A 23,197-nucleotide genomic window follows, 5' to 3' on the forward strand; every position below is an offset into this window, starting at 1 on the left:
GTGTGCTGGTGGAACGGAGCTGGGAGGAGGGGCTGCCGCTCGGGAGAGCTGGGAGGGCGGGGGTGGGTGCCGAGGAACGTGCTCGGGGTTGGGCTGCTGGGGGGGAGTGCTGCGGAGAGGGAACGGGGGTCCTGGTGGCTCAGAGGGTGACCACGAGTCAGCAGGGCCAATGGTGTCCGGGTTGGCCAACGACCAAGGGTTGTCCATGAGGCAGCAGTGTGTCCTGGTGGCCAAGAAGGCCGATGGTTGACCGACAGTTGACCAGTAGTTGACCGACAGTCGCCCATGAGCCAACAGTGTGTCCTGGTGGTCAAGAAGACCAATGACTGGCCAAGGGTTCATCAGTAGTTGACCAGCGGTTGCCCATGAAGACCAGTGGTTGACCAACAGTGGGCCAGTGGTTGAGCATTGGTTGCCCATGAGGCACTGATGTGCCCTGGTGGCCAAAAACACCAATGGTTGACCAATGGTTGACCAACAGTTCATCAGTAGTTGACCAGCGTTTGCCCATGAGGCAGCAGTGTGTCCTGGTTGCCTAGAAGGCCAGTGGTTGACCAACAGGTTGACCAGTGGTTGACCAAGGGTTGTCCATGAGCCAGCAGTGTGTCCTGGTGGCCAAAAACACCAATGGTTGACCAATGGTTGACCAACAGTTCATCAGTAGTTGACCAGCGTTTGCCCAGGAGGCAGTGGTGTGCCCTGGTGACCAAGAGAGCCAGTGATTGACTAACAGTTGACCAATGGTTGACCAGTGGTTCATTAGTAGTTGACCAGTGGTTGACCATGAGCAAGCAGTGTGCCCTGGTGGCCAAAAACACTAATGGTTGACCAACAGTTCATCAGTAGTTGACCAGTGGTTGACCAATGAGGCAGCAGTGTGCCCTGGTGGCCAAGAGAGCCAGTGATTGACTAACAGTTAACCAATGGTTGACCAGCAGTTGCTCAGTAGTTGACCAAGGATTGTCCATGAGCCAGCAGTGTGTCCTGGTGGCCTAGAAGGCCAATGGTTGACCAGCAGTTGACCAGTAGTTGTCCACAGATAGGCCATGAGGCAGCAATGTGCCCTGGTGGCCAAAACCACCAATGGATGACCAACGGTTGACCAACAGCTCATCAGTAGTTGACCAGTGGTTGCCCATGAGGCAGTAGTGTGCCCTGGTGACCAAGAGGACCAGTGATTGACTAACAGTTAACCAGTGGTTGACCACCAGTTGTTCAGTAGTTGACTAACAGCTGCCCATGAGGCAGCAGTGTGCCCTGGTGGCCAAGAGGTTCAGTGATTAACTAACAGTTGGCCAATGGTTGACCAACAGTTGACCAGTAGTTGACTACAGGTTGAGCATGAGGCAGCAGTGTGCCCTGGTGGCCAAAAAGACCAATGGCTGACTAATGGTTGACCAAGGGTTGGCCAACAGTCAGGTGTCCGTTTACATTCTTCCTTCCACCTGCAGCAGTGAAGTCCATCAGCCAAAACAGCTGCTGCCTCATCCTGGAGCAGCAGAGGAAATCCTGAGGTTTGCAGCGCTGCAAGCTGGCTGCTCAGGCAAGGCAGGATCACGGCCTGCTGCCTAATTGCTGCTCTTCGTTAGCGCCTTGATCCGGAGATGGGTTGCATGGAACCGAGTGATGTCCACTGGTGCTGCTGCAGCAAATGGGTCGAAGAGGCAGAGGGCCGAGCCGTGGGCGCAGGGGACCTGAGAGGAGGGCCGACCCTTTTGGGGATGGCCATGGGGAGAGAGCCGGGATGCTGCCCTTCCCCTCGCCGCCGGGAGGTGTCCTCCTCAGCCTGCACAGCGTTCCTGCTGCTGCTGGGAACCTCTGCGTGAAGCAGTGGCTGCCTGGTGTCGGTGCCAGCCGCCCCGCCGTGCCCGCTGCACCCAGCAGCCCGCAAACAGGACGTGTTGGGCCGGTTGCTCCCTTGCTGCAGCACCCGGGCAGGATGCATCCCTTCTACTCCAGCCCTGGGGCTGTGCTGGGTCAGCCAGCAAGCTGTTTTGGAGCAGCGGATCCTTCCCAACCTGCGTTGTTTGATGCTCTAAGCACGCGCGAGTTCTGTCTCCTAACTCGTTTTCTCTCGTTTGCTTTCAGAAGATGCTCTGCTGGAAGCCGCGAGGATCAACAACGTGTCGGAAGTCAACAGGTGAGCAGCTTGCCGGAGGTGCCTGAGAGAGAACGCTGCTGCCCCGGGGTGGGGAGGTAGGAGAGCTCCGTGGGCACGTGGGGAAGGGGCGGGCACGGGGCGCTGTGCCTGGGCAGGGCAGCGGGGCTGGCTGCTTGGCCTCTCCGCCTCCGGGCTGGTTTGTGAGCCGACACGGAGCGCTGCTGGCTGGGCAGCACTGCTCTGAGAGCTGGGGGCCGAGCCTGGAGCTGCCAGGGGGAGAACGTGTCCTGGAAACATTTGCTCTGAAAGCACGGGGTGGGCAGAAGTGCCTGAGAATCAGGTGGGACTGGTGGAGCTGGGCTTCCTGCCTGGTCTCTCCCCGTGGTGCTGGGATCTGTCGTTCCCCAGCTGGCTGCCCTGAACCAAGACACAGAGTGAGATGGTTGGGAAGCTTGCGTGGGATGGGAGCAGGGACTCACTCCTCTGTGCTCTGCTCCCCACACCTGGTGGCTGCGTGGTGGGGAGCTCTGCGCAGGAGGAGACCCCCACAGCCAGCGCTGCTCCATGGAGTCGGGGGGGGGGGGGCTTGGAGGAAGCAGCCTGGCTCCGAGCAGCCCAGGGCTGAGCTCTGGCCTGGATCAAGGGCCGAAGAGAGGATGCTGGTGCGCAGCTAATTGGCACATGTGTTCTGCCACTGGTAATTGCAGGAAGCTGCTGCTCGGCCGCGTCTGGGTGATTTGTGAGCCCGGTCGGGCAGAGCAGCTGCAGGGACGCTCCGTGCTCCCCCTGCTCGGGGAGGGGCTGCAGCCGCCTGCGTTCCAGCTGTGCCACGCGCTGGCAGCCTCTGCCCTTGTTTCCACACTCTTCCCTTTGGATTCCCGATCTCTGGGGAGCTGCCCCTGCCCCACTCTTTGCCTGCCTGTCCCTGACGCCTCGCCCCAACCCCACAGGTGTCATCCTCCAGGCTGCGCTCTGTGCTACACGCGCTGCTCGTCCGCTGCCAGGACCTCGTTTTCCCTTGCTGCACAAACTGGGAAGGTGCTGCCAGGACCTCGTTTTCCCTTGCTGCACAAACTGGGGAGCTGCCCTTTGCGGTCCAGCTGCCTGCTGGTCCTGACCCCGACCCTTTGCACGCTCAAGACACCATAACTACGACTGTTGTACCCCCCAGGACTTTTGGAGTGGGTCTCGGTGTGACAGTAGCAGGCAGGGAGCTACAACGGGAAAGGTTTTGAGAGCATGGGGCCGGGCTGCTGTAAGCCTGTCCAAGCCTTGTGTCTAGCTGGTTGTGAGCTCCACGTCCCCTTTGGAGCCAGCTCCTCCCTCCAGGCCCTTCCCGCTGCCAGCGAGCCCCCCCCAGAAGTGCGGGCTTGCAGCAGGCTCCTCGCAGAGGAGGGGGATGAGCAGCTCCCCATCCGGAGGCACCGTTCTGCGTTTGGGGCCACGGAAGGAGTTTAGGAACGGCTCGTGCAGTCAGGAGCGGGGCTGTGGCGAGGCAGGCTTTGCACGGAGCCAGCCAGCTCCGGTCCAGGGCTGCGTTTCTGCAAGTCCCCTGTCTGAGCGGAGCTGAGCGTGAGCTGCTGCAGGGCTTTGCCCCAGAGCTCAGCTCTCCTAAAGCAGCTGGGAAGCGTCAGCAGCGCAGGGAGGTTATTTACAAGGCCGTTTATTTGCAGCGCTCCACGCTTTATATTACGCTCTCCGGGCCCGTGTTCGGCGCGTGCCCGAGTTCCTGGGCACTGAGTTCTGCAGCACAAAGAGACGCTTCTTTCCTTTCAGTGCTCCCCTTCCTCTCAGAACCCAACCCGGACGTGCTGTGTCTCGGTGGATGTTTTGGGCTGGCTGTTGGCTGAAGGCAGCCCCAGGACCCTCAGGGCATCCCCCCCCCCCCCTCCTCCCTCCCTGCACTTAACCATATGGAGGAGAAGGGCTGCACGGAGCCGTGTCAGCGGCCGGCACAGACAGCAGCTATTGTTGTCACCCCGAGTTCAAGTTTCCAGCTTCCTCTTCCTCCACCTGGCACGGAGGGCGAGCGCGGGCGCTGAGCACAAACTCAAACATGCCCTCTGGGCTCGGTGTCAGCTCGCAGCCGCTCACCCAGAACCCCGGCAGCGGGGTGAATAGAAGCACAGCTGTGCAGCCCCGTGGGCTCTTTCTCTCCGGGACGGATCAAAGCGCTGCAGCCCTGGGAGCTCTGCTGCCTGCCTGGGGGAGAAGGAGCTCGCAAAGCTGGCGCTCTCCCGAAGCTCCAGCAGCAAATTCCAGAGCACCCAAGGCCGTGGTACCCGAACTGTGGTGCCACGAAGCACAGCCTGCCCGGCATCAGCCTGGGGTGATGCGTGCTGCGGCGTTTTCTGGCTCAAATTGGGGCTTGCTGTTCTGAGCTGAAATACAAGTGCTGCCAGATGTGCTGAGGGATGGAGTTGTGCCTTAAACCTGAGTCTGGCCAGACCGGCCGTGCTCTGGGCTGCACGCTGCAGCAAGCAGCTCGTCCTGCGGGCAGCCAGCACAGCCCTGCTCGCTTTGCCCAAAGAGCAGCGTGGAATCGGGCGTGATTCCGTAGCGCCGGTGTGCATTTCACCCAGCACCCCCAAGCACCGCGCTGCGTGACTCTGGTTCGTGCTGGGCCAGAGTTGCAAAGCGGGAGCAGCACAGCTGTGTTCCAGCAACCCAGGATTTGCAGGGAGCAGGAGCACGGGGAGCGGGGCTGCTTTCCTGCACGAAGCCGCTTCGTAGGTAGGAGCGGGTGCTTGCACCGTGCGTGGTCAAGACGTGGATAAACAACATCCCGAACGTCGATGCGAGGAGCTGATTCGATTAAAGAAGCAAGAACCCAAACGTCTCCTGCTGCTAAATGCATTTGGCTGTCTGAGATGCGAGCAGCGCCCGGCGCTTTATCGATTGCCGTAGCATGAAACCAGGCTTAGGGAGGGCCGGGCCGGCAGCAACTGTGCCACGTTGCTGAGCATCGTGCAGCGATGCAGGGGGAGCAGGAACGCGGCCCCGGCTGAAATGCGGCGCTGCGGGCACGCTGCTCCACGTGCCCCGATTCCCGAATGGAGAGCAACCTGGTTCAGTAATTAACTCCGCTCTCGTAGCTCGGCAATCAGTGAAAAACTTCCTCCTTCGTCCTCCAGTGCTTCCTGAAGGGGCAGGGGAAGAGCCGTGTGGTGAGGGGAGGAGCTGTGCTCACAGCTGTGAGCGGTGCAAGGTGACCACATTCACAGCGAGTTCAGAGGAGGCCACCAAGATGATCAGGGGCTGGAGCACCTCTCCTATGAGGAAAGGCTGAGGGAACTGGGCTTGTTCAGCTTGGAGAAGGGAAGGCTCCGGGGAGACCTCATTGTGGCCTTCCAATGCTTGAAGGGAGCGTATCAACAGGAGGGGAACGATTGTTCAGGGGGGTGGATAGCGATAGGACAAGGGGGAATGGTTTTAAACTGAGACGGGGGAGGTTTAGGTTGGATATTAGCAGGAAACACAGATGGGCTGCGGTGCACATTTGGACGGGGCCGCGGGCCGGCTGTGACCCGCAGGGCTGTGGGAGCACACAGCGATGGCTCCGAGATAGCAATCTGCCGCCAGCTGTGATGCATCCAGGCGCATCCCGACCCATCCCGGGGACAGCAGCGCACGGTTCCTCCTCTGGGTGAGCTGCTGTCCCAGGGCGCTCCTGCACGCGGCCTTCTGTTTCCGTGCTCGGGTGGCAGAAGGGGGAAGCGAAGGGATGCTGCCCCAGGAGTCAGCTGTACCCCTGGTAGCATCACACCTTCATAGAGCAACCGTGCCTGGCTGCCAGAGAGCTCCTCATCGTTAAGCTTCTAATTGTAACCTTGGTAAAATGAGCGTCAGTCTCCCGTCGAGCCACACTTAGCAGCTACAAATAAAGGCTCCCTGCCACCATTTTATTTCTGGCGTTGTCGCAGTGCTGCGGAATTCACCTGTCCTCCTTGGGCTCTGGGTTCCTTGGGGCCTTCCTTGGTGCAGCCCTGGGGGTCTCAGTTCCAGGACCTGAAGGGCAGCTGGGAGCACTCGGTGCTTCTCCTGAAGGGGGTGCTGCTGGCTGCCCCCAGCCCCGCTGCTTGGGGGGCTCTAGGGGAGCTGGGGGGAGCTGAAGGACCCAGAGGGGGGGATCCTGTGATTTGGTGCCTCTCTGTTTTTGGGTTTCTCTCGTCTTTTTTCTTGTTGGGCATGAGCATTACAAAGCGTATCCTAATGGCACGTGCTGATCTGAGCTCCCTCTGTAACCCGCCTGGTCGCACCTGAATGTTCAAAGCTGTCGTCAGATTGCAGGTTAATAGGCTGCACTGGAAGAGGCGCCTGCAAAGTGAAGTATTGAGTTGCTTCATTAGCTCCTGTCTGCTCGGGATGCCTTCCCCACATCCTCTTCCTGAACCTGTCTCCCTTCTGTCCAGGTTACTGCTGGAGGGCACAGACGTGAACGCGAGGCACCGGCTCGGCTGGACGGCTCTGATGGTGGCAGCCATCAGCAGGAATTCCAGGTATGTTTGTCTCAGCACCTACCATCACAGGCTGGAAAGGAGCTCCAGGGGGAAGGACCTGGGGGTCCTGGTGGCCAACAGGGTGACTGTGAGCCAGCGGTGTGTCCTGGTGGCCAGGAAGGCCGATGGTGTCCTGGTTGGTCAGCAGTTGACCACAGGCTGACCATGAGGCAGCGGTGTGCTCTGATGGCCATGAAGGTGAATGGTGTCCTGGTTGGCCAATGATTGACCAGTGGTTGACTACAGGATGACCATGAGGCAGCAGTGTGTCCTGGTAGCCAGGAAGGCCAGTAGTGTCCTGGTTGGCCAATGGTTGGCCAACAGTTGAGGACAGGCTGACCATGAGGCAGCAGTATGTCCTGGTGGCCAGGAAGGACAATAGTGTCCTGGTTGGCCAACAGTTGACTACAGGTGATTGTGAGGCAACAGCGTGTCCTGGTGGCCAAGAAGGCCAGTGGTGTCCTGGTTGGCCAACAGTTGACTACAGGCTGACCATGAGGCAGCGGTGTGCTCTGGTGGCCAAGAAGGCCACCAGAGGACACTTGGGGTGCGTGGCACAGAGCGTGGACAGCAGGGCAGGGAGGTGTGCTCCTGCCCTGGGGGGGCCACACCTGGAGCACTGCGCCCAGTGCTGGGCTCCCCAGCTCCATGCAGCATGGAACTGCTGGGGAGAGCCCAACGGAGGGACACAGTATCTCCGGAGATAGTCAAAACTCAGCTGGATGCTTTCCAGTGCCATCTGCTCTAGGGAGTGCTGGGCTGGGACGTGTCCACAGGTCCCTTCCGACCCCTGTGGCTCTGTGGCTGTGTGACCCGTGGCTCTGCAGCACTGGGATGATCTGGGAGCGGCCAATAGCTCCGGCGGGAGCTGCTGCCCCCCCCAGGGGCCGTGCTGGGCCTTTCATGCTCGACCTTTATGAAGCAAAGCGGCTGAATGCCGTGCCCTCCCTCCTTAGTTCCCATGATGATCGCCGTGGCTTCTTGTAACCTTTTAAAGGCGCTCTTAAATGTATTCAGTCTACAACTAAATTCAATTAGGGCTTTTTTTTTTTATTTATTATTATTATTATTTAAGGAGAAAAAAAAAAAAAGGGGAGAGAAAGAGAAATCCAATTTCAGAAAACGTGGGACAGACGTGGCAGAATGGGCTTTGATGTTACAACCTCTCGGGGACGCTTTACTTAGTCACAAGTTCATAAGCAGAAAAGCGTAATTACTTGGGAAAACACGGGATTAAAGCGGCGCACAAAGGCTGAATATCCGCTCTCGGGCGACGCGATTCCAATCCGTGTGCCGAGTTCGTGTGTGGTGCCAACTTTGATGTGTGCTATGACAAGCTGAAAGCCGTGACCTCCTCGGGGAGCTGCTCGGGGTGGGTGCAGGGCGGGGGGCTCGGGGCTGTTTGTTTAACTTTGATGTCCGAGCAGCAGCGGGCCCCGTTGTTTGCCCGTCCGCAGCGGGCCGGGCCGTGGAACCTCCCACCTTTGCCGGGGGACAATGGTCAGCAGCGGAGTGTGACGGCTGTTGACCATTCCAAGTGAGCGGCGGAGCAGAACAGGCCTTCCCGAAGTGCAAAGGCTGAGAGGGAGCGGGGAGAAAGTCTGTGCACGGCGCGGTGCTCACCGCCAAGCGGGCCTGGACGCGGGTGGGAGCGCCCATGGGAGCAACTGGGCCGTGGGTGCCCAACCTGCTGGCTCTCATGGGCAAAGAGGGATGGTCTGGGGCCGCCCGCAAAGTGCACGGTGTGGTTAACGCATACGAATAACAAAACTTCTCTTTTTGATGTGTATTTCGTTATGAGACTTCACAAAAAGGGCAGCAAAAACATGAAACGAGCGGGATATTTGGCCCTGGTTTTGTGAAACAAACGTGTCCACGTCTGGTTCAACGGGCACGGGTCCATGTCCATGTCTGGTTTGACGGGCATGGGTCCATGTCTGTGTCTGGCTTGATGGGCATGGGTCCATGTCCATTTCTGGTTCAATGGGCGCGATTCATTGCAAGCGCTCAAGGGATTCTTCATGGAACCCTGCTCCTTGCCCTGCTCACAACCATTCGTAGTGCCAGGCAGCCGTGGGTGGCATGGGGTCACTTCCTCTGGGAGGAGAGGTCTTGGCAAACCCTGCTAAAGAGACTTCATTTCTCTTGGAGCTGACCATCCCGTTACTCCTCTTGGAGCTGACCATCCCATTATTTCTCTTGGAGTTGACCATCCCATTATTTCTCTTGGACTGACCATCCCATTACTTCTCTTAGAGTTGACCATCCCATTGCTTCTCGTAATGTTGACCATCCCGTTACTTCTCTTGGAGCTGACCATCCCATTACTTCTCTTAGAGTTGACCATCCCATTATTTCTCTTGGAGTTGACCATCCTATTACTTCTCTTGGCGCTGACCATCCCATCACTTCTCTTGGAGCTGACCTTCCATACTCTCCATTTGGAAATCCGCAGGTTGCGTTAATGATGTTGACTGAAGTGGATGCTCTCCATCCCCCAGCAAAAGAAATCGAGCAGAGGAGGCGGGCGAGCGGCATGGCTGAGCAAGGACCTGCAGCTTAAACTGAGGGAAAAGAGGGAAATGTCTGCAAAGTGGAAGCAGAGTTGTGTAGCCTGGGAGGAATATGGGGCTGTTGTCCGCATGTGTAGAGATAGGATCAGGAAAGCCAAGGCGCAGATTGAGCTGAACTTGGCTAGGGATGTGAAAATAACAAGAGGTTCTACAAGGTTCGTAGGCAGGAGGAGATAGGTCAAGGAGAGCCTTCCCTCTCTGATAAATGAGAATGGAGAAGTGGCCTCCTCAGACATGGAAAAAGCTGAGGTGCTCAATAAGTGCTTTGCCTCGGTCTTCACTGGTGGCCAGGCTCCCCGTGTCTGCCAGGACCCTGAACCTCGAGGTGTGGGTGAGAGGAGCGGATTCTGTCCCACTGTAACAGTGGAACAAGTTCGAGACCTCCTCTTGAAACTGAATGTGTGGAAGCCCATGGGCCGGATGACATCCATCCTAGGGTCCTGAGAGAGGTGGCTGGTGTGGTCACCAAGCTGCTCTCCATCGTATCTGATAAATCATGGCTGTCCGGTGAAGTCCCCGGGGGTGGAAAAAGAGAAACATGACTCCCATTGATAAGAAAGGGAGGAAGGAAGACATGGAGAACTCCAGGCTGGTGAGCCTCACCTCTGTGCCTGGGATGTCATGGAGCAGATCCTCCTAGAAGACATGTTAAGGCACATATGTGACGAGGAGGTGATCCGAGACAGCCAGCATGGCTTCACCAAGGGCAGATCTTGCCTGACCAATCTGGTGGCCTTCTAGGATGAAGTGACGGCATCGGTGGATGGGAGGAGGGCGATGGATGTCATCTACCTGGACTTCTGCAAAGCCTTTGACAGGGTCCCTCATCACATCCTTCTCTCCAAATTGGAGAGGTATGGATTTGAAGGATGGACTGTTCGGCGGGTTAAGAGCTGGTTGGCCATGGTTCTATGTCAGGGTGGAGGCCGGTCACGAGTGTTGTCCCCCAAGGCTCAGTCTTGGGACTGGTGCTCTTCAACATCCTTATCAATGACACAGACGATGGCATTGAATGCACCCTCAGCAAGTTTGCAAATGACACCAAGCTGAGTGGTGCAGTCATCTATGGAGGGAAGGGAAGCCATGCAGAGGGACCTGGACAGGCTGGAGAAGTGGGCCCACGAGAACCTCATGAGGTTCAACGAGGCCAAATGCAAGGTGCTGCACTCGGGCCTCTCTCCCAGTGAACAGCCCCGCTCCATATGTTTAATTTGATCTCAGCATGGCACATGGATGATGGCTGTCATTTAACTTACCTCTAGTAATTAAGCTGGAATTCGGTGCTTACCGAGGGCACGGCGGCGTTTGTGCCTTGCTTGAAATAAGCAGCCAAGCTCTCAGAAAGGAAAAACCAAAGGGGTTTCTATGGGTCTGTGTTGCCGGGGGTGGGCACGGTGGGCACGGGCTGGGGTTGGACGCGGGGGTGGCACGCTCAGCCCCCTCCTCCCCAGCTCCCCTCCAGCTTGACACGCAGCCAAGCCCTTCCTGCTCACACTAAGCACCCTGGGCAGCAGTGCAGGGGTCTGCTCGCCACATGGAGCAGGGGGAGGGACAGGAGCATCACTTTCTGTGAGCAGATGCTCAGAAGCTCGGCCCCGGCTCCCCTTGCCCAACCTGCAGCTGGGGGGGCTGACTCCCTGCCCCACTGCTGAGCAAACCGAGGTGCCGAGGGATGATTGGAGCCGGGAGGAGCCAGGCTGTGCTCTGCAGCCCCCGGGATGCCGTGCTGCAGGACATCGGTGCTAGGAACGCTCCCAGCTCCCTTCGTGGGGGTCTGCAGGGAGCAACCCCTCCTGCCCGAGCCTGCACAGCAGGGCAGCTGCTCCCCCCCCCTCCTGCAGCCCCAGTTGAGGTGTCTGGGTGCGGGTCCCCGGTGTTGCCAAGCTGGGTGTCCGTAACCCGGCTGCGCTGCCAGGGGCAGGGCGCTGCTGCTGCTGCAGCTGGAGCTGAGGGAACGGCCGCTCTGCCTCTTTCTCTGTGCTGGAGGTCAGGCAGCGTGGCAGGTCCTGCACCTCCTGCATGCAAACAGCAGCCCCCAGCCCTCCGCCCCCGCTGAGCCTTACAGAGACGAGAGATAGCCCCACCAGGGAGCTTTGTGTCCGGGCGGGACCTGTGGCTCTGCCCCAGCTCGGGGCAGCATTGTGCCGATAACTCACGGTCATGGGGATCACCGGACTTCGTGGTTCACCAACCCCAGCTGCCCAGCGCGGCCCGGCCATGTCCGAGCACCTCGCCATCGATCTCCCCCCCCCCCACACACACACACCCCCAGCGTTGGTCGCGTGTCTGTGTGTCTGCACTGAACAATCTGTTGGTCCGGCCACGGGCATCGATGGAAGCACCCGGAGGACTTTGGTGCAGCGCTGCCCCCTGAGTCATCCCCGGGCTCAGTGAGGATTTGTATCCGTGCTGATGAACGGGAGGGGTGAATTAAGACTCATCTCATTGGGGCTGAGGGCGCAGGTGAGGGGTGGGGGGACCCAGGCGCTGTGCCCCCACCCCGAGGTGGCCGATGCAAGGAGCCAGGCCCCAACAGGAGGAGGGAAGCGGGGTCTCTTGGCCATCTGAAGCCCACCCCTTTATTAATAACGCACAGCCGAGCTGCTGCAGAAGGGAGAGGTGCCGCCTGCCCGCTGTAGCACTGGGACCAGGGCTTCGCAGAGCTCGTATCTCAGCCCCCCCCAGCCCCCAATTGCCCCACAAAGTGCTGAGCTGGGTCGCAGCCTGAGAAGAGAGCTGCCATGGGGCGCCAGGCTCTTGGAGCCCCGCGTTCTGCCTGGAAGAGATCGTATCAGGGCTCGGTGAGCCCCCAGCCGCCTGCAGCCGAGATGTTTCTTAGCTCTGCTTTGTGGATGGAGGGGAGCGGTGTAAGAGAAGGAGCCGAGCGCTCCTGGCATCGGAGCCTCCTGCCCCACGTCAGGAGGACGTTTGTCTCGGTGGAGTCACTAGGAGCAGGAGGGGAGGGAGCCTGGGGTTCCCTTGAGGTTACAGCTCATCTCCCTGAACACGAGGAGGAGGCACGGGCCTTCAGACGTGCCGTGAGCCGTCGGATAACGCCGGGGGAGTGGGAGCTCCTTGGTGCCGAGAGCCACGGGGCCTGGGTGCAGGGAGGGAGCTGTGAGCACGCCAGGACCTGGGGTGTAAGGACCGTCAGGTTGGGTGTTAGGGAAACTCCTTCTCCCAGAGAGTGATAATGCACTGGCACAGGGTGCCCGGGGGGTCACCGTCCCCCTGAACCGCAGAGATGCGGCACAGGGGGACGCGGTGTAGGGGTCGTAGTGGGATGGGGTTGGGGATCTTGGAGGCTGGAGCTCCGGGTGGATGTCGGTGAGCTCCGTGCGGGTATAAATGAGGTCTGCAGGGATAGAGATGAGCTCTGTCTGGATGTAAATGGGCTCTGTGTGATCCCGGGGAGGGGCAGGAGGGTCTCCTGGCTTCCAGCACGGTGCTCTGCTCATTGGAACTAACTCTGTCCGTGGCAAAGAGCGGAGCGGTGCCAGGAAGGAGCTTGCCTCGTTGCTCCCTGTTCAAAGAACCCAATAACCTCTTTTTTACTCGGCTAATGCGTTTATGGGGTAAATGGGAAAGAAGCTTACGTGAAATCCGCAATGTGAGCTGACAAGGGGCAGCCTGCAGGTACGCATCAGCGCGGCGCGGAGCTGTCAGCCCCCAAGCCGTGCCGGCGCTGACGGATGCCAAGCAAGGCGCTGCTGTCTGGTTGTCAGGGGAAGCTTGAACCCCGGACAAAGAAATGACGGATGAGCTGGCTTCGAGCCGCTCGCCGTGGCGGTGGGAAGTCTCATCCGTGCCGGTGATGGTTTGGGTTCAGCAGCAGGCTCGTGGTCACGGAGCGGTGTGAGGCGGAGGGGAGCTCTGCAGGCCTCCCTGCAGGGAGCAGGGGCACCCTGAGCTCCGTCAGGGCTCAGAGCCCCGTACCGTGCTGACGCTGGGGCCACATCACGCTGTGCAGTGGCTGGAAGCACTCTGTGAATTGAGGTTCAAACTCTGCCCGCAGTCGTGGCAGCTGCTGAGCCGGGCTGCAGGGGAGCGGGCTGCGTGCGGCAGCGATCTCGTACGAAGCCGTTCCCGGAGGCAGGGGTTCAACCGAACTTAATGCAGCGGTCGGCTGCTGTCCTCCCAGAGCCCTGTGTCATTGGGATCTATTGCTGAGCACGGTGCTTCCTCCTGGGAGGGCAGAAAATGAGCGATAAGAGGCCAAGCTGCACGTCCCGCCCAAGGGGTGCCTCTATCGGGGTGGCTTCCATGAGCTGTCCTGACCCAGGGGGGGCTGGGGTGAGTGGGACAGAGCGGGAACCTGAGCGAGCCCCTTCCAGCTCCCCAACCCCCAGCTCCACATCCAGCTCTTCCCCATTCGGAGTCACTACCCCGGCGCCTTCCCTTCCCCCGTGCCTCTGCCTGACGTGTGCTGTGCTTCCCAACAGCGTGGTGAAGGTCCTGCTCGCAGCCGGCGCGGATCCGAACCTCGGCGACGACTTCAGCAGCGTGTACGAGACCGCCAAGGAGAAAGGCCTCCATTCTTTGGAAGGTAACGCTGCTCACCTGCAGCTCCCAAGAGCTTTCCTGGCTTCGAAATGGAAGCCGTCGCGTTGCCTTGTGGAACCTTGGCTTCCATTTACGTGCAGGCATACGGGTGATCCGTGGGTGGGTGTGTGTCTGGGGCTGAGGCAGAGCGATGTGCAGCTGCTGCTGTGCAGGGTCATGGGGAGAGCTTTGCTGCTGACCCGAGCGTGGTGCTGCAAGCAGGAGCCCCATGGCAGTGACTCTCCCGAGCCAGCTCCTGGCTTCCTCTGTAGCACAGGCCTTAGAAATGGATCCGAAGGGAGGGAGGACTTGTCCCGCTGCAGCGAGGCCGGGTGGCATGGAGCTGCCTGCGGTTACCGGTGCCGAGCTTTGGCCACGCATCGGTGCCGGTCCCTGCGGACAGAACCGAGGAGTTGTGCAGTGTCTCTCGATCTCGTTACGATTTTTCCTGCCTTGTGGTTCAAGCCCCAGCCCCACTTTCACGTTACCCCCGCTGCCAGGATGCTGGGCTCCCCAGCTCAGCAGCTGTTCCTCCGTGTTCGGAGGCGCTGTGCCGCTGTCCTTAGCGACGCTGGTACTTCCAGGACCTGAACGGGGCCGTGGGAAGGAAGGGACGGACTCTACAGCAGGCTCTGTGGAGGCAGGAGGGGGGGAGACGGTTTCAGAGTGAAAGAGGGCAGCTTCAAGTTGGACACAGGGAAGCAGTTGGGGTGGTGGTCCCTGCTCCCCCCACTCAGCACGGCCCATAGAGCCACAGCGTGCGGGAGGCGGGGGCACCCATAGATCAGAGCAGCAAAACGCATGGAGCAGCATTAAAAAGATGAGCAATGGAACGCCCATCCATAATGCACGCACGCAGGCTTTATTTAAGAGAAAGTGTATCAGCCAATAAAGTTAATTGTTTTTGTCTGCATTCATCCCTCCCTAATGTTATATATTTTTTTTTTGGGAGGGGGGTGAGGAAAGGAGAAGGCCGCTCGGTGAGGAGCCGCATTCATTCTTTGCTTGACGTGTTTTATTAAAAAGAATAAATTCAACTGCATTTTTAAAAAAAAAAAAAAAGAGAAGGAGAGGGAGAGAGACAGAAACCGCCTTTGTTGTTTTTTTTTCTTTTCCCCCCCCCTTTTTTATGCATTTATTTATTTCGGCCCATTTGCATATTCCGCGTGTAAATATTTCCTCATAAAGAAAAAACACCCGTCCCGATCGAGAGGAGGGCGCAGCTCCGCCGCCGCCGCGCCAAATATATGAGGGACATTTATATGGATGGCAGGAAGGGAGACGGAGGGGCTGAAAATTTCCAGGCACCCGGTGATGGATGGCAGAGCAGGCTTCCCCTGACGCTTTATTGAGTTTCCGATGATTATCTCTCTCGGAGACATTTTTTACAGATGACGGCCGAGCTGTCACGACGGACCATGGGGGAAAAGAACCCAACAATAATAACACTTTAATCTCTTTACCGCACTGCTCCCTAGTATCTCAGATTCATCTTCCCTGACGCACGCAGTTCATTATCCTGCTCCTCCCTGGGTAGGAAATGACGACAAATAAATAAGTAGACACACTCACCCAGTTCTCTTGGAGCGAAGACCCTGGAAAGGGAAGGAGCCAGGCGTTAATTGATCTTCTGGAGGTACTGCGGTTCATTAGCGGGGATGTCGGGCTGGAGCAGCATCAGGTATGCGCTGACGCTCTGGGCTCAGCTCCTCAGATCTTCTCAGTTCTTTGGAGGGAGCGTGGAGGCCGCGGGTCGGAGCTCCGTGGTCTGCTCCTGTTGGCTTTCCTGATGCTCCGTGCTCCTGTGTGTTGCAGGAGGCGCAGTCCCTGGCGGGGGGCTTCCCGCTCAGCAGCTGGCATTGCCATTCCCTACAACCACCGAGGCACTAAGGCTGGAAATGACCTCTAAGGTCGTCAAGTCCAACTGCCAACCATCCCCACCATGCCCACTCCTAGAATCGCTAAGGTTGGAAATGACCTCTAAGATCATCAAGTCCAGAAGGGATCTCTAAGATTGTCAAGTCTGATGGCCAACCCATCCCTACCGTGCCCATACATAGAATCAAAGATGCACTGAGGTTGGAAAAGACCCCTAAGATCGTCAAGCCCAACCTCCAACCATGCCCACCATGTCCACTCCTAGAATCACTGAGGTTGGAAAAGATCTCTAAGATTGTCAAATCCAACCTGCTCGTAGAGTCATTAGTGTTGGAAACGACCTCTAAGATCGTCAAGTCCAGAAAGGATCTCTAAGATTGTCAAGTCCAGTGGCCAACCCATCCCCACCGTGTCTACTCATAGAATCAGAGGGTCACTGAGGTTGGAAATGACCTCTAAGATCGTCAAGTCCAGAAAGGTCTCTAAGATTGTCAAGTCCCATGGCCAACCCATCCCCACCATGTCTACTCATAGAATCAAGGAGTCATTAAGGTTGGAAATGACCTCTAAGATCATCAAGTCCAACTACCAACCATGCCCACCATGTCTACTCATAGAATCACTGAGGTTGGAAAAGACCTCTAAGATCATCAAGTCCAGAAAGGATCTCTAAGATTGTCAAGTCCAATGGCCAACCCATCCCCACCGTGCCACTCGTAGAATCAGAGAGTCACTAAGGTTGGAAACGATCTCTAAGACAGTCAAGTCCAGCTGCCAACACATCCCCACCACGTCTAGTCATAGAATCACTGAGGTTGGAAAAGACCTCTAAGATCATCAAGTCCAGAAAGGATCTCCAAGATTGTCAAGTCCAACGGCCAACCCATCCCCACTGTGTCTACTCATAGAATCAAGGAGTCATTAAGGTTGGAAATGGCCTCTAAGCTCACCGAGTGCAATGGCCAACCCATCCCCACCATGCCAGTTGTAGAATCAGAGTTACTAAGGTTGGAAATGACCTCTCAGATCGTTGAGTCCAATGGCCAACCATCCCCACCACAACTGCTCATAGGGTCGTTAAGGTTGGAAATGACCTCTCAGATCGTCAAGTTCCAGTACGTAGACACAGATCTTCCTGTCACCATCCACTTTTACTGCTGATTAGAGAAGGACAAACGTCTCACGAAGTTTTCCAGCCCACCCCATGGGCCAGATGCAGAGCATCCCCATCCCCGCAGAGCTTCACAACTGCAGGGCGCTGGGCGCAGCACCCAGCCCACACGGTGACACGCAGCCTGGCTTTCCCAACTTAGGAATTTACCCCCAAAAAAAGGCCAAGCAGGGCAGGCACGGGGACAGGTGGGAGCTGCACGCGGGTGTCGGCGCTCATTGGCATTCAGCGGCACGCAGGGCTCAAGGGAAGGGAACAAATCTAATTCATCAGCTTTAGAAAGCATCGGTTTCTGTTCAAAGCAACATCGCGGTTCCTTGGTCTGATTTCACAAAACCTGCCAGGGCTGGGGGTAATTGCATTTGCGTAGGGAATTCCAGGCTTTCCAGCCAGCTGTGAAACGTGTTGTTGGGAATTGTTGCCGTTCTGGCAGCACGCAGAGCCCACAGGATGGGAACTGCCCGGGGATGGAGGCTGCGCTCCGCAGCGCTTGGCCCCGTGTTGGCACGGCTCCCTTCCTTCCCTCCATTATTTCCTGTAGGCTTTGGTGCTTTGTGCTGCCGGCCTGACCCTCGTTAGGGGAGGGTCGTGAAGCCCTTAACGAGCTTCCAGATCTGGGTGAAGCTGCGTGTTCAGACAGACAGTTCTTCCTGCTGTGCCACTGGGTGCGCCAAGCCGAGCCGAGCCGAGCTGAGCTGAGCCGAGCCGAGCTGAGCTGATCTGAGCCGAGCCGAGCTGAGCTGAGCCGAGCTGAGCCGAGCCAAGCTGAGCTGAGCCGAGCTGAGCTGAGCTGAGCCGAGCTGAGCTGAGCCAAGCTGAACTGAGCTGAGCCGAGCTGAGCCGAGCCAAGCTGAGCTGAGCCGAGCTGAACTGAGCTGAGNGAGCTGAGCCGAGCTGAGCCGAGCCAAGCTGAGCTGAGCCGAGCTGAACTGAGCTGAGCCGAGCTGAGCTGAGCCAAGCTGAACTGAGCTGAGCCAAGCCGAACCGAGCTGAGCTGAACTGAGCTGAGCCGAGCTGAGCTGAGCTGAGCCGAGCTGAGCTGAGCTGAGCTGAGCTGAGCTGAGCTGAGCCGAGCCGAGCCGAGCTGAGCTGAGCCAAGCTGAGCTGAGCTGTCCCTCTTCTCCTCTTCTCTCCCTGCAGTCCTTGTGACCCGCGAGGACGAGTTCAACAACCGCCTGAACGTCCGCGCCAGCTTCCGCGGCTGCACGGCCCTGCACTACGCCGTGCTGGCCGACGACTTCCTGAGCGTCAGGATGCTGCTGGACGCAGGTGGGTGGCACGGCGCGGGGTTCTGGGGCTGGGTGAGAGGGTGATTTGCTGCTCGTGGGTGATGTCACCGCAGAATGGTGGCAGTGCCCGACCTCGGGGCTCTGGAATGAAGCAGGTAACGACCCGTGGGGACGTGGCACCGTCTGCAGGGCCACGTTTGTGCGAGCTCCAAAGGGCTCGTGTGCGAAATCAGAGCCGTAATGCTGCGTTTAGGGACGGTGCCGAGGGGAGGGAACCTCGTGGGCTTCTGTGCCTCATCCATCCCCACGGCAGTGCGGGTTGGACACGGATCCCAGGCGGTCTGTGCAGGTTGAAGGCATAGTGCGTTTCCAAGAGAAAACCATCGCCATCCTGCTGAGAGCTGGAGCTGCGAGCTTAGACACTGCGTCACATCGGTCTCCACTTGGTGCCTGGGGTGCAAGGCCACAGCAAAGCCCTGGCAGGGTCTGAGATCGTGACGTTCTTCAGGTCGATCTCTGCCTGTCCATGCTGTGCTTAGGATGACAACTTTTGGTGCTCTGCTGTGACAGGACGTGGGGAAATGGTTTCCAGCTAGAAGAGGGGAGGCTGGGACTGGAGCAGGACAGGCGGCCTTCAGCGGCCCCCTCCAGCTCAACCCATTCTGTGACGCTGTGATGCTTTTCTTGCTCCATCCAGCACAGCTCCCTCTTCTCTGGGGCCCGATCCGTGCTGTGGTTCCCCCCGGTGGGTCCCCCCACGCTGCTCCAGCCCCTTCCTCCCCTTTCCTCTGTGGGGTGCCTCCCCCCCGTGCCGTGCCGCTGACGGCCCCGAGCGGGACGTTTCCTGTCTGCTGACACGGAGCGAGCCCCCTCGCCCCCCGCGCCCCCTCCACCTGCCCTTTCTTTTTTAACCAAGTGTCCATTTACTCTTCCCCAGCACTTCCTCGCCCGCTGCCCTGCCCTCAGGGCCAAAGCCATTAACTGCCAGCCCTCCTCCCCCCCCCCAACCCCAGCAGCCGCCCGCCGCGCTTCTATGGGAGAAGCCCCCTGCCCCTTTGTGCCCCATTCAGTGACTCGGTGACCCCTCCGGACCCCGTCCCCCCGTGGTCAGCATGTGCGTGCCCAGCAGAGCGCGAGGCGTCCCGCTGTCCTCGGGGCTCCCGGTGGTGACATTTCACAATCTCCCGATCTGAGCTGACACCGTCAACGCCCGCCTCGATGTGAAGGAGTGGGTGGGAGCTGGCGTGCACCAGCGCGATCGATGCGGGGGCTTTTTTTGTTTGCAGGAGGGAGGGGGGCCCTCCGGCCGGACGTGGGAGCACCTCGCTGCTCTGAGGGCAGCGTTGCAATCTGCTGCGTGGCGTAGCCCCTGTTGGAAGGTCCCCTTCCTGCGGGAGAGCGGAGCTCAGCGCCCTTCTGGATCTCACTGCTCCGCCGTGGCACCGGCACCTCGGGGATTTGGGGAAGCGGGGCTGGAGCTGAGCTCCACCGCGGGCACCTCCCTCCCCTCCCTCCCTCACGCTGTGCTGCTGCTTTTTGTTTTGTTGAAGCCGCTGCGATCGCTACCCTCGACCCGTGAGCAGAATACCCTTGCAATGAGCAGAGCACGGAAGAAAAGGCAGCACAGCGCTGCCTTCCTCCTGGGCTAGAGCCAGTGGGAATCAAAGCGCCAGCATTCCAAGGGCTCCCTCCCATGCACACCTGAGGAGCTCGGACACAAAGGAGCGTAGGAAGCAGCGCGCTCCGAGATGCGCTCCGAGACAGAGCGCCGCGCGGAGGATGAGCGATAGGTCGATGAATTCGGGGCTGGTCTTCTGCCACCAGGCCGTCAATGTGCTCGTGGGGTTTATGAGCAAATCCGCGCTGTGCTTAGAGCTGGCTCTCCTGTGCATGAATGCGGCGTACCGTGCTTGAGACCCCGAGCGCTTTCAGCTGCGTCCTCAAGGCAAAGGGAGACGGCGTGCTCGGCTCGGAGCCGCCCGCAGCTCAGCCAGGGGAAGGGAGAGCCACAGGCTGCTCTGCTTCTGCCTCATCCCAGCTGGAGCTGAGGGCCCGCTGGGTTTGAGCTGGTGTGCAAGCGTAGCCCCACACCCAGCCCGTCCTCACCCCATGGGGACAGGAGCGGTGCCCGCAGCGCCCCGGTGCCGCGCCACGTGCTGCAGCCAGCGTCCAGCCCCAGGCAGCTGCTGGGCAGGAGAGCCTGAAACGCTCCTTCCTTCTCCGTGCTCATGTTTACAAGGGAATGTGATAAATTCAGTATTGATCCCTTCGGTTGCGCTGTAAATTTGGAAAAAAAAAAAAAAAAAAAAAAAAAGAAAGAAAAAATGATTAAATAGAGCAATAGAGCCCGCGAGCAGCGCGGCTCAATATGTGCCGGGACGGCGTATCGACCCCCTCCGTCCGACGGCAGCGAGTTCCACTCCCAGCCGCGCCAGACCAGTAATTAAAATCCTGGGAGACCGGGATTTAAAAACCAATCATCTCGCAGCATTGGAGCTGAGCGTCCCGCCGTGGCGAGAGCAATAAGCGTGCGAGCGCGAGCGCGGCTATGGCGGAGGCGGGGGGCTTGAGGGTGGGTTCCCCATAGGGCAGGGCTGCAGGCAGATCCCTCTCCGAGCATTCCTGGGCACAGAAGGCCGCGGTGACGTCGTGTTTGGTGTGAGTTTACCAGCTCTGCACGCGTGGAGGAGTGGTTCCTTGGTTTCCCTTCCCGTCGTGCTGCCGTGCAGCCACGAGGTGGGCACCGAGCGGGCAGCGCCGGCCTTCGTCCCGTTAGCATCACCAGGGAAGGCCAGCTTGTGCTAAAAGGGGTTGCAAAGGACGGAGGCTTCTCTGAGCCCCTGTGCACTGGCACCGGCCACTAAGACAGCGGTAAGAAAGGAGACCAAGAAAGGAGATGCTAAGCCATGGAATCACAAAGAGAGCTCCGAGACCACCAGGTCCAAACGCCAGCGCGTCGCCGCCGTGCCGCTCATTGAGCCGCTGCGGTTGGAGGCCAAGCAGACCCCGCTGCTCTGGGCGTTCCAGCAGATGGACCCAGACGCCCTTCGACCCCTTTGGGATTTGGTCATTCTTCAGAATTTCGTTATTTTATAGCAGGATGACACGGCGGCTCACGGCCTAGCCCTGCCCCTTTGCCATTCTCCACATGTGCCTCGCTTTCCGTTTGCTGCCTGAGCTGGCTCTTGTTGCCAGCTCGCCGCTGCCGCTCTCGAGGCTCCAAGTGAAGCGGTGCTGGCCGTTGGCAGGGCGGTACGAGCCCTCCTGCCCTGCTCGGTGGCCGGGTGGGCATCGGCACGAAGCCCCCGGGTGCCCTCGTGCGCCCTTCCTGGCACAGCCACCTCTCCCCAGGAGAAGCTGCGTTGTAGAGCACTGACGTTTTTAATCAGAATCTTACAAATCACTCATTCTGGGTGCCCGGCGCGGTTCTCGCCCACGTTCAGGCAGCAAGATGAAGCTCGTTTGCCAAGACTTGTCACACAATGGCAGAACTGCGGAATGGTCGTGGTTGGAAGTGAGCTCCAAGATCTCCAAGTCCAACCACCAATGCCTGCTCGCCGTGCTCGTGTTGTGTCCCATACAGCCTCACCAACCAGCACTGGTAGAAGCTGTAGCTGACCCTTGCTCTTCAGTGTTGGCATCCCATCCCGGTGCGAATTCCTGTCCTTTACTTTCCAGCTTGGCTGACCTGGGCGATGTTAGCATCCCTCCTGTCCTGGTTCTCCTCCGTCCCTCCATGCACCATCACTCTGGGCATTCCAGCCACCATCCCTGGTAGGGGGAGGTCCTGAAGCACGGCCGTGCTCTCCGGGGGCACCTTGCTGGATTTTGCTCTGCCGTGCGGATTTCCATTCACACATTCCATCGATTGCATTGGAAGGGACCTTGGTCCGATGCCCAAACTCTACCCGGCACCTTGGACAGCGCTGTTCTTGCTCCCATGCTGAGATTCGAGGCTGTTCCTTGGGGGAACATTGTTCACATGGGGGTTTCCTGTGGTCTGGGGGCAGGGACAGGTCCTTGGCACAGCTCGGTGCCCGGTGCCTGGTGACATGTCCCTGTCCCTGGTGGAGTTGTGAGGAGGGGAGGTGGGAGGGCAGGCTCCCAGGCTCGTATTAACGCGGCACGGTAAAAGCCTCTTGCAAACGACGTGTCTCATCGATCTGAAAAACAGCCTTACGCGACTGGCAAAAGGGGTGATGGTGCTAATTCAATCACGGGAGGCTCAGGAGGACAGGAGTCCTGTTGTATTACCGTAACCGGCCGTGCGCAGCAATCACAATGTCAGCCCTTGTCACAGCTGACGGCTGCTGGTGCCGTGGGCTGCTCCCCCGAGCCCAGCCCAGCTCTTTGGTGCTAGGACGCGGCCGTGCAGAGGTGGGAGCCACCGTAGGTCGGGCTGTTTCCAATCTCCCCTTGCTAGGATTCAGTTTGCTTCACCAGGAAAGCAAGTGGAGAGGGCTTCGTCCACTTGGTGCAGCGTCAGCGTGGGCTCCGCGCTGCTGGGCTGGGAGACCTGGAGGGACCCCCACTGAAATGACTCCGCGGTGACGGGTGCTGCACAGGGACCCGTCTGAGGATGTTAGTGCTGAAGTTGCTCTAAATGAAGAAGAACTCTGCTCCTGGGGGGCGGGGGGTGGCTTTCTGCTGGTGGGAGCGGCGTCCTGTGTGCGCCAGGCTGAAGCTGCGCTGACTTCTGCCCAGCCACTTGGTTGCCACCTCCACCACCTTCAGGATGGAGACAGAGGAGTGCATCAGGGTGGTGAACATTCCTCGCCTCGTTCCCAAGGGTTCTGACCCAGGCTTCTCTGCATCCAGTCTTTGGAGAAATGCAGATCTCTGGGTGCCCATGCGGTGACATGAGCTCCATTCTGCCTCTGTGGGGCAAGGGTGGAGGACAAGGAATATAGATGGAGGACATGGAGCAAGGAGGGAGGACAAGGAATAAGGACGGAGGACAAGGAACAAGCTTGGAGGACAGGGAATAAGGATGGGGGACAAGGGATAAGGATAGAGGACAGGGAGCAAGGATGGAGGACAAGTAATAAGGATGGAGGACAAGGAATAAGGATGGGGGACATGGAGCAAAGAAGGAGGATAAAGAGCAAGGTTGGAGGACATGGAGCAAGGATGGAGGACATGGAGCAAGGAGGGAGGACATGGAATAAGGATGGAGGACATGGAGCAAGGATGGAGGACATGGA

The 23,197-nt window shown here is 58.8% G+C and overlaps 1 protein-coding gene across 3 annotated transcripts in view; it reads left to right on the top strand.

Moving 5' to 3' along the window:
• CLPB (ClpB homolog, mitochondrial AAA ATPase chaperonin) overlaps positions 1-23,197 on the top strand; it is a 44,702-nt gene that overhangs the window by 545 nt on the left and 20,960 nt on the right. The window contains exons 2-5 of one of the 3 annotated variants that reach the window (XM_021383130.1): positions 2,089-2,140; positions 6,514-6,600; positions 13,616-13,719; positions 17,905-18,033. In XM_021383130.1, coding sequence (XP_021238805.1) covers positions 2,089-2,140; positions 6,514-6,600; positions 13,616-13,719; positions 17,905-18,033 — 372 coding nt within the window. Of the gene's footprint in view, positions 1-2,088; positions 2,141-5,508; positions 6,426-6,513; positions 6,601-13,615; positions 13,720-17,904; positions 18,034-23,197 lie in introns of those variants that run through there. The other 2 variants (XM_021383131.1, XM_021383132.1) reach the window with 2 other exon arrangements.

The sequence above is a fragment of the Numida meleagris genome, unplaced genomic scaffold (assembly GCF_002078875.1).
Source record: "Numida meleagris isolate 19003 breed g44 Domestic line unplaced genomic scaffold, NumMel1.0 unplaced_Scaffold346, whole genome shotgun sequence".
Lineage (NCBI taxonomy): Eukaryota > Metazoa > Chordata > Aves > Galliformes > Numididae > Numida > Numida meleagris.